This window comes from Pelmatolapia mariae, linkage group LG2 (genome assembly GCF_036321145.2).
Source record: "Pelmatolapia mariae isolate MD_Pm_ZW linkage group LG2, Pm_UMD_F_2, whole genome shotgun sequence".
Taxonomy (NCBI): domain Eukaryota; kingdom Metazoa; phylum Chordata; class Actinopteri; order Cichliformes; family Cichlidae; genus Pelmatolapia; species Pelmatolapia mariae.
Window position 1 is genome coordinate 25,004,133 of NC_086228.1, and position 16,506 is coordinate 25,020,638.

Consider the following 16,506-nt stretch of genomic DNA (forward strand, 5'->3'; position numbering starts at 1 on the left):
ATGGCCACTGGATCAGATACAAACTCAGGTCGGTGAATTGGTGAAGTGCTTCTGACATGTTCATTGCTACAAGTCAAGGTTGCCATCTGTTTCTCACACACTGAGTCAACGATTCACACATATTCCTCACACTCTGTCTGACCTTCATTTTCTCATGTAGGCCTAATCTGAAAAAAAAAAAAAAAAATTCATCATAACAAAGTTATTTAGACCATCAAGAGAAACTTGAGAAAAATACAAATAAATCTATTGATTCTTAAAATCATTCATGCTGCTCAAAGTAATGCCAGGCCTAAACAGCAGCACAGCCTCTTATGCTTTCTCCTCTCAAACTGCGCACGCAGTTGACAATGAGTAACCATGGCTACAGTGAGTAACCATGGTGACAGGGAGACGCTCTGTACCTCTCTCTGAAACACTCATTCCCATTCCCAATAAAAGAGCTCAGGTTATTATGGCCATTTAAAATGAAGAATGCACGTCAGTGCTGAAACCTTGTAAAAATATACTATGTATGTATGTAGTCAGTTATGTTTTTTCAATAGGAATCATATCAGAGAGGCAAAGAAATGAACTCTTCATTTGAGTGCATTTGTGTAATTTACTGTTCCAAGATATGCATGTCTTTGTATTTGAAGTCTGCCATAAACAAGATGACTTTGGTCTGTGTACAATGTTAGGTCCACATTCACTGTGGATTCATATATGAAATAAAGGAAATGTAGAAAAATAGAGAGCGATGACAAAAATAGCATGAATGAGGCATGATTGTTAAAACACTGTGTGCCTGTAAACACAGACATCATTAGGTGGAGAGGGCACAGAATGCCATAGAAATAAACATCCTGCAGAACACTGAGTGATGCACGTCATGTCTGCCCGCATTAACCCCTTAAGGCCTAGAGTATCATATTTGATACATGGGTTTTGTCAGTTTTGGAGACTTCTGCGTCATCAGTGTGGTTTTTTCCCCTAATTAAATTACACAGTACATTTTTAAGAAATAAAAAAAGCTTGCCATGTTTTGGTGAGGTTTTTTCCCCCACAATCCTGATAAGGATAAGCAGAAGATAATGGATGGATGGATGGATAGAGAAAATACAATAAAAATTAAAACTCATATATGCAAATGAATATTTAATTTAAAAAAATCAAAAAGCACATGATTTGTGCTATAAATCATAAATCATAAATATTGTAACTGTCACTTAGTAGCGACTTGGATAACTATTTAGCTTTTGATGACAAGAAAATTTGCATATTCTGCATGTTGATATCTGTTGAATGATAAATACAGTGTTTGAGTCCACATATAAACTAAGTTTATACATAACAAGTTAATAACCTAATCGTCAGATCAAAAGTTTGCGATCCAAATAAAATTTGGGTGGCACCTGCTGACTGCTTTCTTTTTAGAACCAGGACATGAAAGTGAGGGGGTGAGAGCAGAGGGGGTTAAGAGTGGAGCAGGTTCATTACACAACAAAAGAGCAGAAAGGTGAAAAGAAAACAAAAGGACGGATGAAACGAGCATTCTAACTAAATAGTGACACAATATGGTCTCACAAATAACATCTTTACTTTAATGTTACATTTTTTTAAAGGTTTTATACTGCTGCTTAAAGTTAAAAAAATGGTGAGGAACTCAAATTGCACTGGTTATTTATTTCAGTGTCATCCTGTGACATGTTAGTCTTTGGCATATATAAATTTTTCTTTGAAATTTAGTAAATAGCTTTAAGAGTGGCACTGTTACTGAGTGAAAATTCAAAAGCCTTTGAGGCCGGCCTAAACTCCCAGTCTAGCAATGCTCTTGAACATAACAATGAGTTCACTGAACTCAAATGGCCTCTGCAGTCACCAGATTTCAATCCAGTAGAGCACCTTTGGAACCTCTGTGGTGAAATGAGAAATTTGCATCCTGGATGTGCCACCGACAGATCTGCAGCAACTGTGTGATTCTATCAGGCCAATACAGAGTGAAATCTGAGAGCAATGTTTCCACCAGCATGTCGAATCTGTGCCCTGTTGAATTAAGGCAGTGTTGATGGTAACAGTGGATCTAAAACGACACTAACAAGGGCTACGCAGCAAAGTATATTTTATTATTCAAATTAAAAAGATTCATTGCTTTACTGTAGAAATATCTTTTTGCCAACAGCCATAATTGTAGAATCAATATTATATTTTATTAAATATATGTGTTGTAGGATAGGCTTAATCACTGATGACATATTTCCTTTCGTTCCCAGGCCATAAAATACTGCTGTTTATTACACACAAGGCGTCCTTGGGTGTAAAGCAGTGATGCGTGTGTCATGGCAATAGTGACAGGGGTTTCACTCCTAACTTGTATTTCAAATCAAACCACAACCTTTCTGTAAACCTTACCGAAATGAAAATTAAACTGTAAGTGAAAGAGGACACAAACCACAGCTTCTGGTCATGATTGATTGGTCTGTATTAGAAACAGAGGCTTCAGCTTTATTATAGCCAAACACGTTTTATAACCATCAGTTGCAAATTTACAGTGATTTACAAACCAGCTATTGACCAAACAGTAAGCAGCAATAATAATGACTGTTGTATTACACTGTTAACTAAAGTTAGCGATTCATTTTTATTAACAGTGGCATTATAAAGTGTTACGAAGTCTTTTTGCATTTAGGAAAATCTGCTGTGTTAACACACAAACTTAAAAATGGATCAGAATCATTATTGCAAATCTGCACAGTGGATGAATGTGGGATACAAGAATATTTGAAGAAGCAGTTAATGGTAAACACGGAGTCATTATCTTTTATTTATTGGCATTTTTCTTTAGAATGCATGAGATTGATTTATCCCAGCTTTTATTAAGAAATGATAAACTATGTATTTAATTAAACATTTGGGATTTAGGAGGTGTTGCAATGCTTTACCAACCGTGGCTCTTATTGTAGTGGTTTACACATTTGCCTACCAAACAAAAGATCTCTAGTTTTTTTTCCTGGAAGGAGACAGAAGTTTCTTTGTGGTTGCATGAGGAAGGGCATGTGGCATAAAACTCTGCCAAATCAAACATGTGGAGCTACCCACTGTGGCAATCCCTTGAGAATAAGAGGGCAGCTGAATGCAGCTAAAGAAACTTCTTCTTCTTCTGTAACGTTTTACTAACTCTTTTTGACGGCAAACCCCTCCCCCAGCCAGATGAGCAAATCACATCCCAGCAATACTTGCAAATCCCATTGATGATTTTAAACTGTAAACTGATGTCATGAGACATGGGATGACATGAGAATGCAGACAGCTCAGAAAAGATGAGCTGACTGCTTCAACCAGTTTAACTGGTTCCTGCTGAATTTGTTTTCCTCAGGTTTATCTGCTCAGTATTAGCCACTCAAGCTTGTTGCAATACACTGTTTGTTAGACTAATTCGTGCACCTCTTAATTTAACTAGAAATAATTAATTGCATCTTCCTTCAAAAATCAATCTGCTGTCAATTGATTTTGTTGAGAACAGTGCTATTTTTTTAGTTCAAGAACTCATTTCAACTTGTTTACATTTAAGTAATTGGATACCAACAACCTGCTTAACCAGAATAAACCTTGATTACTCTGCGCAGTTGTCTGGACCTTCTTTTACACTCTGTTGTTGTTATACTCCCAAAAATATTTGCTCACTAGAAATACAAGATGGCAAAGTGTAGATCACTTAGTTAAAGGTATATTGGCACAAAATAATGAAATAGTTGTCAGTGATTTTCTTTAAAGACAACAGGATACCCAGAAAAAGAATAATGTAGCAGAAACATTGTTTCTTTTTTCTTTTATTATCTCTAACACGACAAGCTTCAACAGCTCAGTCTCTTGTCGCGTGAAAAAGTCCCCATCTTTGGTCTCCACTGTTGGAACGTTCCAGTTTTTCTTTCCATCCATTCACTATTGCAAAATAATCCTCTTCAGAAAATTCCTGCAGGGAAAAGATACAGGTGTGTTGGATGGCACACTAAAGGAGGAATTTAGCTTTCTGTCGTAACACAATTATGAAGGTGCAATCTTTGACACACTGTGTGAACTTTGCGGTTGTGCATTCCCACCTTAATGAATTCATCTTTAATGGCCTCTGCTCTCTGCAGCTCTGTCTTAATCACTTCGATGAACTGGGCTGTGCGGTCTTCGGCTCGAACTTTGCTGAAACCAGCCTCCTGAATGAACTGTAGATGGGAAGGCAGAGGAGGGATTAAGCAGTGTGGGGACAGCACCATCAACTGATGGACTGCAGTAGTACATACATACAAAGTCTGTATTCTCTGGACATAATGTTGGAAAATTTGGCTGCTTCTATATTCTTCCAAACACATCTCTGGGATTTATGTATTTATGAAGCAATAATGCACGGATTCCAGCAAACAGTATATGTGAAAAACTATTATAAGCAGATTTAGCAGCTTTCTCCATTTATTTTGACTAAGGTAAAACAATTTGAGTTTGTAGTTTTACTCATAAGTGGATCAGTGCACTGTTTATACTGTTAAACAGGATTTTGAATTACAAAAACAGAAAATATAATCTACATATCAGAAAAGAGTCCAAAGTTTTAAAATACTAGCATTTTTATACATGAGTATTTTTACCTTGCCATACTCTGAAGGCGTATACAGGACATAGCCTCTTTGTTTCACATAGGCCTCGAATGCTGGGGTCCAGGGCTTCTTCCCACAGCAATAGTCACTGATAAGCAACTGTCCGCCTGGCTTTAACCATGACTGGATATCAACAAGAACAAGATGTTTCTTACATTTAGTGCTGTATCATTTTTTCTGTACAAATTACAAGAAAAGTTGGGAAATTCATGAAATGAAATCATTTAGAGTTAAAGAGATGCACACATGGAAGCGTTTGAAGAGGGCTAGTTTATCATCTATGTGCAGGATTGTGTCTCTGCTGTAGATCACATCAAATGACTCTTCTGGAAATGTCCTTTTTGTAGCATCGGCAACCTCAAACCGCACCTGAGGAACAGTAAATACCATTAAAGATTTGGAAATAAATCATTAGTCCAGCCATTAACTTTGGTGTTGTAATCAACAGAATAACATACGTACTGATGGAACGTTCTCTACTTTTGCCCTCTCTATTGCAATGTCCACCATGTTGTCTGACAGATCCAAGCCGAGCACTTCCACTCCAAATGCCTGAAAAAAATCACATAATAATTGCCACAGTTATAGCTTTTACAATAATGATAAGTGCCCTAAAATCAACATTGTAAGTGTGTCCTGAGACTTTCTTGCTCTTACCTTTGCCATGTAGAAGTCTCCTCCACCAATGCCACAACCAACATCCAGAACCTTCTGTCCTGGCTTCAGGTTCAGCAGGTCCACAAACTCCTGTTAGCACAAAAATGTTTTCTTTGATTCAGCCTGGCTTTGAGGCCAACTTTGTAAAGGTTATTCTGGCTACAAACTTTTATTTCATAGTTACTGAGGCCACTACGGTGTACATTTTAGGACAGGGGTATCCAACTCTAGGCCTCAAGGGCCAGTGTCCTGCAGGTTTTAGATATCACCCTGGGTCAAGACACCTGAATCAAATGATTAGTTCATTACCAGTCCTCTGGAAAACTTCAAGACATGTTGAGAAGGTATTTTAGCCATTTAAATAAGCTGTGTTGGTTTAAGGACAACATCTAAAACCTGCAGGACACTGGCCTTTGAGGCCTGGAGTTGGACACCCCTGTTTTAGGACACCCGCAGGTCTCAGGAAAAACATCCTCAGACATCATCTCAAAACAGCCTCAGACATCAGCTCAAAAAAGCCTCTGGCATCAGACTAAAATATCTCAAAAAATGGCATCAGATGACATAGACCTTCATGGCCCACCCTATCCCAGAATTCATTACGAATTTAAGGTTGAAGAAACTTTTTGGAAAAAATGGTGGCCGGTTTAAGCAAAGCAGTCCAGAAATAAACTTTTAATAGTAAGTGCTGAGTTTTATCAAATATCCAGCAGAGAAGAATCCTGAAAAGCCGAACTGAGCTAACTTTTGGCCAACTTAATGCGGCACAGGTCCTGCTTGCTTTGGTTGGTTGGTTAGTTGGATAGTTAGTTTTCTGCTGAAGCTGCGTCTGTTTGCCAGTGTGAAGCCAAATGTACTTAAATGTTTTGGGAAAAAACAAGCAGACATTTCACTTTTTAAGGGAAGTGTGTTCACCAGGACCAAACATGTGACCCGTGAACTGTGGTAAGGAAACAGACTGATGTAACCATGGTGTGCTGAAGTCATATTTACATAAGCTCTCATCCTGTATAGAGCAACTGATAATAATAAGACAGAGAGTTAATAGAGAAGTCCTTCTCTTGTTTTGATGCTGTTTTTGGCATGCTTATATCATACAATCTGAGCCTGTCACCTTTGTCATAAAGCCCACGTTTCTGCAGGATTCTATATTCTGTTTAGTTTTTTCTATCTGATAACAATATATAAGATATATTAATGTGATTCTATGAGAAAATTGTGCTTTCATCTGACAGTTAACAGATATTTGATTAAATTTTCTGCTTTTGATGTAAACTGCCGTGGTTGATTTCTTTCTGCAAGTGTCCAGAGTTAGGAGAGACTGAAAAAACCCACAGGAGAGAATTGACTGGACAGAGGCTTTCTACCCCTGATGAAATAAAGGGAACCACATCCAACTTTGATAATGGTTTGATTTATCCAGAATATATTTAGTTAAAATATTGTTCTCGTCAAAGTATGATTGTGTTGGTTTCAGTGGGAAAAGTATGCAGATCTTTGAAATAAAGACTTCAAAGAGCTACAAAAATTGTACGTTCATAAACTTAAAGCGTGTTTTATAGTATTCTATATAAGAAGTCATGTGTCTGTATCATCTTTCTCTGTAGACGCTCCCTTTTATCTATAATAAAATATCTATAACTTAAGACCTATTTGTACCGTCAAAATAAAATGAGACTAGTCTTGTGAGCTACACTAGCAAACTAGTTTACTAACTAAAGTTAAGATAACTGTTAGCTAAAGGGACTCGGCCCATGGCTGTGGTGTTCTCAGCTCATACGCAGATGAAACATCACAATTTTCTGCAATAAAAGTAAAATAAATTACATAAAATAAAGATTTTCTTTGTTTCAGTCATTCACCACGGCTGTAGCTGCTATCGTTGCGGTTGCTAGACAACAGGAGAAGTGCATCTTAGGCTAGATCTTTCAATTTAACAGCCGCTCACTTCCAGTCTTTGCAGCCTTTGAAGGCGTAGACTGGGTAGGCCAGGTCCTTTGAAGGATTAATTCTTTTTTCTTTTCTATTTTTTTACCTTAACTTTCAGAGACATCAAATCAAATCAAAATTTATTTCTATAGCACATAATAATACAACATAGTTGACCAAAGTGCTTCACAGTCGGTCAGAGCAATAGCATAAGACAAAATAAAAAGAAACAGTTAAAAGGAGGGCAGGAAACAATATGACAATTGTTTAAAACAAAAAGTAGCCACGAAATAACATACTAGTTTGAATCAAAAGCCAGACTAAAATAATAAGTTTTAAGACGCAATTTAAAAGACTGGATGGACTCGGAGGAATGAATATAAGCTACGACAGCAAAGGCCCGATCACCTCTGGACTTCAGACGAGACCTCGGTTGCGTCAGGAGCTTTTGATTGGAAGATCTAAGTGCCTTATTAGGGATATACAAATGAAGGCGTTCGCATAGATAGCTGGGAGGCAAATTATTTAAAATTGTAAAGGTAAGCAAAAGAATTTTGAAATTGATATGATAATCAACAGGGAACCAATGTAGGTTGGCTAAAACTGGTGTGATGTGGGCATAATTTCTAGTACAGTACCAGTTAAGAGACGCGCAGCTGCGTTTGACATTTAAAAAATAATTCAAAGAAAAAAATATTAAATCTGAACACAACTTGAAGAGCTACCAAAAAGGGTCTGAATAAAATTGCCAGTCCATTTAATGCAAATTCTGCACCACACTAAAATGTCAGACGCTCAGAAGTCTGAATACTTACTGAAGCATGCAGTTTTCTGGCTTATTTTCTATAATTGTGTTTATAACTCAAAATCATATCTTTGCATTTTACTTGTTAAATTTCCTTCCAAGAAGCACTTATCGTTTGCATCCAGCCATATTATTTGGGATTTGCCTACCTTGGTGGTGCTAGGCCCTCCTGTGCTGACGTAACCAGCCCCAAACATCTTCTCATAGCGCAGGATGCCACGTTTGGTGTACTGCTGGTTGTCCAGGAATTGCTGGAAGGTTTTGAATCCATTCTGGCTGTTCGAGGAGCGAGAGACCTTCTCTAGCAGCCAGCAGATTTGATTTGGATTGTTTTTCATCTGTAAGTGTTGGATGGATGAGAAGGTGACAGAGATAAGGAGTAGTAAAATGGTTTAACTACACACACCAGCATCAGAAACTGCCATCTGCTTTTTTCACACTTGAAATCTTAATAAGACTCAAATGTCTCTACCTCAACGTAGGTCTGAACTCTCCTTTTCAAGACAATGTCGAAACCAAACGTTTGGCCCTCTTTTGGCTCCGTCACTTGCACTGTTGTAGTCATGTGGCTATATTGTGCCTCAGTACGATAGCAGGTGGGGTTGAAATCCCTCTTACTGTCACCTTGGTAGAAAATTATGAATGAAAACAAACTAATCTCCATTGTAGTTCAGAAGATAATTGTAGTGCAGAATATTTGCAACATATATTGTGGTATATGGAGCATAGAAAGTGAGCAGACATCTAATTAAATCTTTTTGAAATATACAGGCAGAGGACTTCATACAATCTTTCTTAAGTTACCTTCATTTACCATAAAGGTTTAAACATTGAATTTAATTCTGCATCTGTACCTGACCGGTGGTTGCAGGACTCTCTGAAAAACAGAAAGCCTCCAGGCTTCAGCCAGGTAAGCATTTTTTGCATAACCGAATTCAGCTCCTTGTCACTCAAATACATCAGTAGCCAGTTGGAGAAGATAAAGTCAATGCTGAGGAAAAAAGCATCATTCTTTTAACACAGTAACCAACAGTAGGATTTTCAGTATATAACAAATAAAGCTGTGTGTGTCGTCTCTCTGCCTTTCAAGACTGGCTCCTTTCAGAGTTACTATTTCCACTTGTACACCTATGATGTGTGCTGGAAACAGTGACCTTTTAACTTAAGTTTAATTTGGGGAAGTGGACAAAGTTGTGGTGAATGAGTATTGTGGCCAAAATACTTCTGCCTTTTCTATGCACTGGGACCAGATTCATGATAGCATACGCAACAGTTAAGGCAGTTTCTACTATATGCTCCTCCTAAGATGCCTTTGGCTTGGAAACTGCAGACTCTCCCCCTCTAGACTATTTGATCTGTGGGCCATAGCTGACAAAAGGGGTGATTCTTCGCTCTCTGCACAAGTTTAAGGTCCCATAGGGACACTGCAGATGTGCACATGCAAGCCCTCAAAGAGAAAGCTAGAAGCAGGATGTAGGAAGATAGATTTCATGGAAAAAATGTGTCATTTCACTTAAAAGGGCAAATGTCAGCTTTATCGTTTTCCAAGGTAAGCCTCTGCTGAAGCCACTTCTGCGTATGTTAAATATACTCATTTTATGACAGTTTATCCAGCTGTTCTTGAGATAATTCAGAGTCAGGCCAGTAGACCAGCTGACTCACAGTAGTGCCATTCATCGAACCACGCCATTAGTGAGGTTAAATATTAACGGTGATATCTTAACACACACCTGTTTTGGGGAACATCCAGCTTTGTGACATCAGCTTGGAGGAAGGTACCATTGCTATGGTGGCCATTTTCCTGCCTGTTCTTCTCTATAAAACTTTCCATGAAGTCCACAGCAGTCACATGGGCTGCCTTGGTCAGCAGGTGCTTGGTGTAACGACTGGATACAAACACAAGAATATAAAATGACTTTTGCTACATATATTCATTGAGTGCTCCTCAGTCATAAATCTTTATACTAAATGAAGTCTGAACCCAAAAAAGTTGATTCTGTTCATCTGGACACTGCAGGTTTCCCCAACCTTGTAAACAGTACATTCGTATAATAACTGGAACTAGCCTACTGAATGAACAATGATCTGTGAGTTCAGTTTCTCCATCATTAATATGCCATTTTAAACATTTATTAAATATTACAGTACTCCATTAGCTTATACTTCTTCTACTAAATCCCTGTCTTTTAAAGCACTGACTTTCTTGTCTTCTTGTACTGTTTTCCCAGAATTCTAAGTCTATTGCAGCTGTGTGCTCACCCAATTCCTGCTCCCAGCTCCAGCACTTTGCATCCCTCCAGGCTAGGCAGCATGGAGAGGATCTCTGGCAGCTCATGCTGAGTCAGTTCTTTGGCACGAGAATCCAGCATCATCTCCTCCACTGTAGCAGCCTTAGAGTGCTCCTTCCAAAACTCTGTCATATTGCTACGAACTATCATAAGAGAACACACAGGGTTGGCAAGAAGCTAGATATGTGTGTAAGTGGGTGTGTGCATATGGACACTAATAATGATGGCAATGCAGTTTCAATTTATGAATGTGCAATTAAGATTTAATTCCCATGGGATGATGTGTCAAAGTTCAAGGGTACCTGTCTGTGAATCATCTATCAAGTATATGACAAAAAAGAAGTGATCATCAGGTTAATCATGTTACTTCTAAGTTATTTAAGATGTACATTTTTTTTTAAAGAGAAAAAAACAATCTGAGTTCCTTTAACTCACTCAAATGTGAGCTTTTGGAAAGTTTGACAAATGTTCATATAAAGGGCTCTACCCCTTAGGCTAAAAATTCTTCTAAGATAACCCCCCACAAACACTCTGCGGCCACACAGATTAACCATTAATCTAACCTGATTAAGCAATCCCAAAGCAATACGCTCATTTGCCACATAGACAGAAGATTAAACCAGAATCAGTTTCATATTACACTCGTTCGCTGTCACAGTTTGCAAAGTTTGGTTTTGTTTGCTTTAGTTAATAAGACGTGCTGTTATTTCCACAACAGGTTTTAGCTGGCTTTTGTCAAAAGACAGATTATACTACAGTTGTTCCACAACGCCCCTCCACCCACCTGAAATCCCCCATTCATTCTTTAATTATTATTATTTTTTTTTTAACTTTACAGAGATCCAAGAAAACCATGTACAGTAATGTGCACAAGCATATAACACAGTAAACATCAGGCTACCGCTTTCACTCACAAATTTCCCCATGTGCTTTACACCAGAGACACACACATCCACAGGCTAAATGACGGCAACGTGGCAAAGTGGAATCTAAGATTCCAGTGACAAGGTGATAACAGGGTGAGAGACAATTTTCATGGTCCTTTTTTGAGGGATAACCGCAGGTTAAAAGAAAATCATTTGACAGCTTTGTTCAAATCACCATCACATTCCAGCACAGAGCTCACAGTAGGATTACTTCCACCAGTTGAGTGAACAATTACAACACAATAACACAGCAGCTCAAACAAAATCCAAACTTTGGTGTAATCAGCTCCCTCTGGCTTAAATCAACTTTTCAAGAAAGTTTCACAGTAGTAAATAAGTAAATAAATAAATAAATAAAATGAATACATTTGATCTGCTCATACCTTTGTCCATTGTGGTCTTTGGTTGATTATTGTAAAATTAATCTATGAAGTGAGAAATCAGTCTGATGATTAACGATCCTCGTTATTGTAGGAAGGTATAATTAGTAATCTCCTATATAACAGAAAGCAGATGTCACTTCGCGTGTGGGCTCTTTAAATAACGGGACGAGCGTGGCGCGTGGAGGAGGTGGTCGCCAGGTAGGAAACTGGCCATTAGGATGCGCCCAATACGAGGGCATGGGAGGGGAGCACACACACATGAATCACCATGTGGGAACAAGGGTCTGCAGAGAACATAGAACAGATTTGCACTGACACTGGGCATAATGCAAAGCCTACGTGCACAACACACCACAGACGTCCAGAAAAATCCCTGGGAGACATGTCGGCCACAGATAGTAAGTTAACAGAATGCACTCACATCTTTTTGCACGATCGTTGCCTCGTGTATTTCCCCGCGGCAGTCTGCCTCACCGGCTCCCGGCCCATCACGTCTCGGTTGTGCTGACACGTGGAAAATGTCTGGCGGCACGCGCAACATTGTGCAAGATTGCCTCATACTGTTAAGGTGGAAAGCGTGAGGTTATGAAATGCGCCAGGAGTGTAAGTAGCCCACAGTTTTCACAAGGCTTTATGAAAACTGTAATTAACAGTTATTTGCTAATATCTAATTTTCGCCCTCTTTATAAAGAAGGCATTAGCAGCCAGTGGGGTCCCAGGCTGTGAGCTATGAAAAGTTAGTGAATAACATATATTACTTAAGTATGCAATTAAAAATGTATGAGAAATTAGTAGAATTAATAAGTAAAATAAAACAATTAATTTGTCATGAATAATAATAAGTTAATAAACCATTAAACGATGATAAACAATTCAAAAAGCCTGCAGAGAGTGTGTAACTGAACATTAAGTGAGTCGTTTTAAACCAGACTGAATCGTACAAAGAGATCAGACTCTTTTATTTTGTATTACTTTACTAAATGCCATAGACCAAAATCTCTGAGGAATGTTTTCAGCTCCTTTCTGAATCTTTGCCACAAATAATTAAGGCAGTTCTGAAGCCAAAACGGCATCCAGCAAAGTACTAGAAAGTACCAGTGCTGCACCTGATGAGCTCTCCTGCAATCTAGTGCAGCTCTTTCAAATGTTCCTAGAATCAGATCCAAGTATGCCGAAGGTGCTTTCAGGTACTGTGGTTCTGTTCTTTGGAACAAACTACTTATACATCTGTGTGTACATTCAAACAGGCACACAGGCCATTACACTTAATAGCTGTGCATGTTTTTATTGTTTTATTTTGTTTTCACTGCCTTAAGGCATTGTAAACGTGCAGTGATTTTTTATGCTTTTACTTTCTGTTTTAAGCACATTTAATTTACATATAATGAAATGTCCTATAGAAGTAAAATTGGTATTGCCATTCTACCTTATAAAATGTCCAGTGTGTGTATTTATTGACTGTTAAAATCATAATCGCTTCTGGGTAATCTTGCCTTTTGCTATCATAAATGACCTAATCCTCCTGCATCTTTATAGCTTAAGGCATTAAGGCAAGAGAAAGTTGCTTGGCAATGTCTTAGTCAATCTTCAACAGTATATTAAGCTTATTATGTTTTAACTAGTAGCTACATCTATCAGATGTAATAATACAAAGTAATTTCATCCTTAAAATACTATAACTGAGGATAAGTGAGTCGCATTAAATAGAGCTACAGAAGTTAAAGACAAGTTCCTCAAAATTCTATTTAGAGGTGCTCTACGTGCAATTTAAAACCAGTGGATGAACGTTTATGGCAATAGGAAACAAAAGAGATCAAGCCACAACCATCAGCACACACGAGACTGTGAAATTCACCGAATGGCTTCTATGCTACTGTAAACCAATTAGTGCTGCTTTCTTGCTGCTCTTCTTTGTTTTCTGTGACAGCGTTTGCCTTCCGCTCCTCTCCAGCAGCAATGGAACAGCAGATTCTCACACGGAGTGCACCTACATTATAACATGAATAAACACTCTAAAACACATTGTCTTTTGAACTGTGTACAAGCTGCACTTTGCTTTCTCAGCTTTACTTTCACTTTCACTCTGCTCTATTTATAAAAACAAGAAGGTTTACTCAAACCACCAAAGCACAGAGCAGAGAATCATGGATTAGGCTACAACCTACATACAGCAAACGTGACTTTGCTGTCTGTTACCTAAAGGATAAAATTAAATAACATTTGCAAATGAATTCAATCTGACATTTAGGTGCTCTAAGGCGCTCGAAGAAAGTTTCCATCCTTTAATGTCTTCTGTTTTGCTGCTGAGATGTAACAGAGTCTCAGCTGTGACATTTCCACATAGATCATGCTGTTTCGGGTGGAGACCGCGCTTCAGTCTGTTATCAGTCTGCTGTCATCTTTACATTGGTGAGTGTTCTCAGGTCGTGCACTTTGTGTGAACTACAGTATGCGAGATGTGAGTGCTGGGGTTTATCATACTGACAATATGACACATTCCAGTTGTTAGTCAGTTGTTTGCAGTGTGGGTCGGTGATGTCCTGTAGTCTTTGATGCTTTTCACCATGTTGCTGTTGGCTGTAAATGTTTAACATTTGTTGTATTTCTCCCGTGGGTTTCTTATATGTCAACTTGTTTCTTGCCTGGTTGTGAAAACTTTAATTGTGCAGTTTGTTTTCTTTAATGTGTTTTTTTTAGCAAGTTTAGCAAACCTGGTCAACTTCAAGAAATACAGACAATTTTAGAAAGAAAACAACAGAACAAACAAACTGACACGAACAATACCTATTTTCACTTGTATTCATAAAATGAGCACTGAAAGTTGTGTTAACTAATTCACGTACAGCATGCCTGTACACGACGGTAGACCTAATGATAGATCAGTGAAAATGACAGTTGTGCTGAAATACATGCAGCATGAGTGTGTGAATCATTTTGTGCTTCTGAAAGTGTGTTTGTGTGATTTTGTGTGCTGCTTGACTTTTTGCACAGTTCCAACATAACAGCATTCAAAGTTCACTTCAACCAGCCTGAACTGGATCACATGAGCGGACAGCAAGGCTTTTCTGAGAATTTCAGGTACAGATGGAGGCTGGGAAAGACCCTAACCACAGTCTTTTATATTCAGCGTACTGTATGGGTTTAAGTTGAAGTTTAATGTACTGTAATTCAGTTAATGGTAGAATACAGACCAAAGACAGGTGTCACCAAGTAATCAATACATAACTTAGCTTTATGCGCTTAAAAAAACACTTGAACCGGTGAGTCTGTTGTAAAAATATATGAAGTTGAACTGCCATAAATGGATTTTAAATTCAGTTCATCTTAACCTCAGTTGATTTCTAGAGTGGTTCTGTGTAGCCGTACTCACTGTTCATTTGGCCTTTTCTCTGGTGAGTATTTTCTTAGTTGTAAGTCTCCTTCAGTAAGAGCTTAGTGTGGAGACGTGATTATAGTCAGACAATGATAATTCAGATTCAGTATAATATGCTGAGACTGAGAAGAGAAACAGTCTCGCCACAAAGTTAATTCAGTAGCTGCTCTTGAGTGTTTAATCCATCGAGGATATGAAGGATTTTAAGAGCTCAGAGGAATGGGGGTTTGAACATGAACACTCTAAGAAGACATTGTGCAGCAGCTAGCTTACTTACCACCCAAATGTAATGCTTGAAGAAATAATTTGAAAAGTGCAGTTTATTTTTAAAATAGAAGAACAGAGTAATTGAGAGTAAAATTGAAAACAGTAGGCAAATTCATGTTGCAGATTGAACGAGATTAAACAGGAAATGAATGTGAAGCCTGAATAAAATAGGTGATAACATCATGTGAGCATTAAATGATGACGTGACATCTTCTAATGTGGTTGCAGTATTCAAGAGCTGGAGTGGCAGGAAAAGGAGGACAGACTTTATTATGCTGATCGTGTTTAACAAAGACAAATTCAGTACAAAATGAGCAAACTCAGTTGAAGAGTGAGCTACTAAGTATAGAAGCGCAGTTCCAAAAGTCCGAATGTCCTGCAGTGAAACGCCTGTAAATGATTGCTGAGAATGAAAATATTGACACGGCTGATATGAAAGACTAATCTCCCGTACTGTCCTGCAACTTTAGAAGCAAATACATTCAGAGCTGTTGTTGTTTGCGGTCTAATTTTCACTGCTGGCCTGTGCTGGTTAGTTGTCCAGGTGTGAGGACAAAACAAGTATGAGTTCAACAGAGGCATTATTTCTGAAACTAAACATAATGTGGGTGTGAGCTTATCTTAACAAAGTCAGTGATGTAAGTAATTTTGCCACTTGTTTCGATTTATAGCAGTTAGAGACGCATATAAACTACAAATACTCTTTCTGCCCCCGACTAATTGCCAGCTGTGCTGACGTCCTCCAAAGCTGTGTGTTTGGTTTTGTTTGTTAGTCAGCTGATTTATATGCGTTACCTGGCTTTAGTCTCCTCATGCAGAAGCTTTTCTCGTTTGGTCTGTTGCTCATTTGGTCCTGAGTTAATCCAAGATGAACGTGCTTAAATCACAAGGTGTCTGATTCGAGACTTATAGATCACAGGTACATAAATTACTCATGGAATTCTTAAAACCTCCTCAAGAAGTCATTAGGAATGATGGCATAAGTACAAATCAAAGAATATCTTTAAATATTAATCCCCTGGTTGTAGCCCCGGGCCAGCTGACAGACATCTAGTGAACTGTGTGGTTAAAAAAAAAAGAAAAAAAGGAAGTGGAAGTCTTAAAATTAATCTGACGCCATCATCTCTTCCGTTTATATGAAAAGACTGTGTTCAAAGAAACTTGTTTTCACCAGTGCATAATAAGAGAAACAGTATGATGAGGAAAATGTCGCACAATGACAGCAGCATTAAAAAGAAACAGTACAATTATAG

The 16,506-nt window shown here is 38.2% G+C and overlaps 1 protein-coding gene across 2 annotated transcripts; it reads right to left on the reverse strand.

Annotated features, from left to right (window-relative positions):
• Positions 1–2,485: 2,485 nt before the first annotated feature.
• On the reverse strand, positions 2,486–12,121 carry pmt (phosphoethanolamine methyltransferase). Of its 2 annotated transcripts, none has more exons than XM_063486599.1 (12): positions 12,035–12,121; positions 10,276–10,447; positions 9,747–9,902; positions 8,871–9,007; positions 8,489–8,640; positions 8,166–8,354; positions 5,283–5,372; positions 5,088–5,177; positions 4,872–4,994; positions 4,617–4,748; positions 4,080–4,196; positions 2,486–3,952 (listed from the first exon to the last, which is right to left on the reverse strand). In XM_063486599.1, exons 2-12 carry the CDS (start codon positions 10,434–10,436, stop codon positions 3,842–3,844), a joined length of 1,458 nt encoding a protein of 485 aa, XP_063342669.1. In that variant the 5' UTR covers positions 10,437–10,447; positions 12,035–12,121; the 3' UTR covers positions 2,486–3,841. The 2 variants fall into 2 exon arrangements, with proteins under 2 accessions (XP_063342669.1, XP_063342661.1); XM_063486591.1 differs by lacking the exon at positions 12,035–12,121 and adding an exon at positions 11,614–11,722.
• Between the last annotated feature and the right edge of the window lie 4,385 nt (positions 12,122–16,506).

Bases quoted from the DNA above. Each gene is read 5' to 3' on its own strand.
- pmt (XM_063486591.1), bottom strand. The intron at 5,373-8,165 runs GTAGGCAAATCC...TTGTGCTAACAG, and splicing joins GAGGGCCTAGCACCACCAAG to GAGTTTGTGGACCTGCTGAA. The intron at 4,749-4,871 runs GTGTGCATCTCT...GTTGATATCCAG, and splicing joins CCCTCTTCAAACGCTTCCAT to TCATGGTTAAAGCCAGGCGG.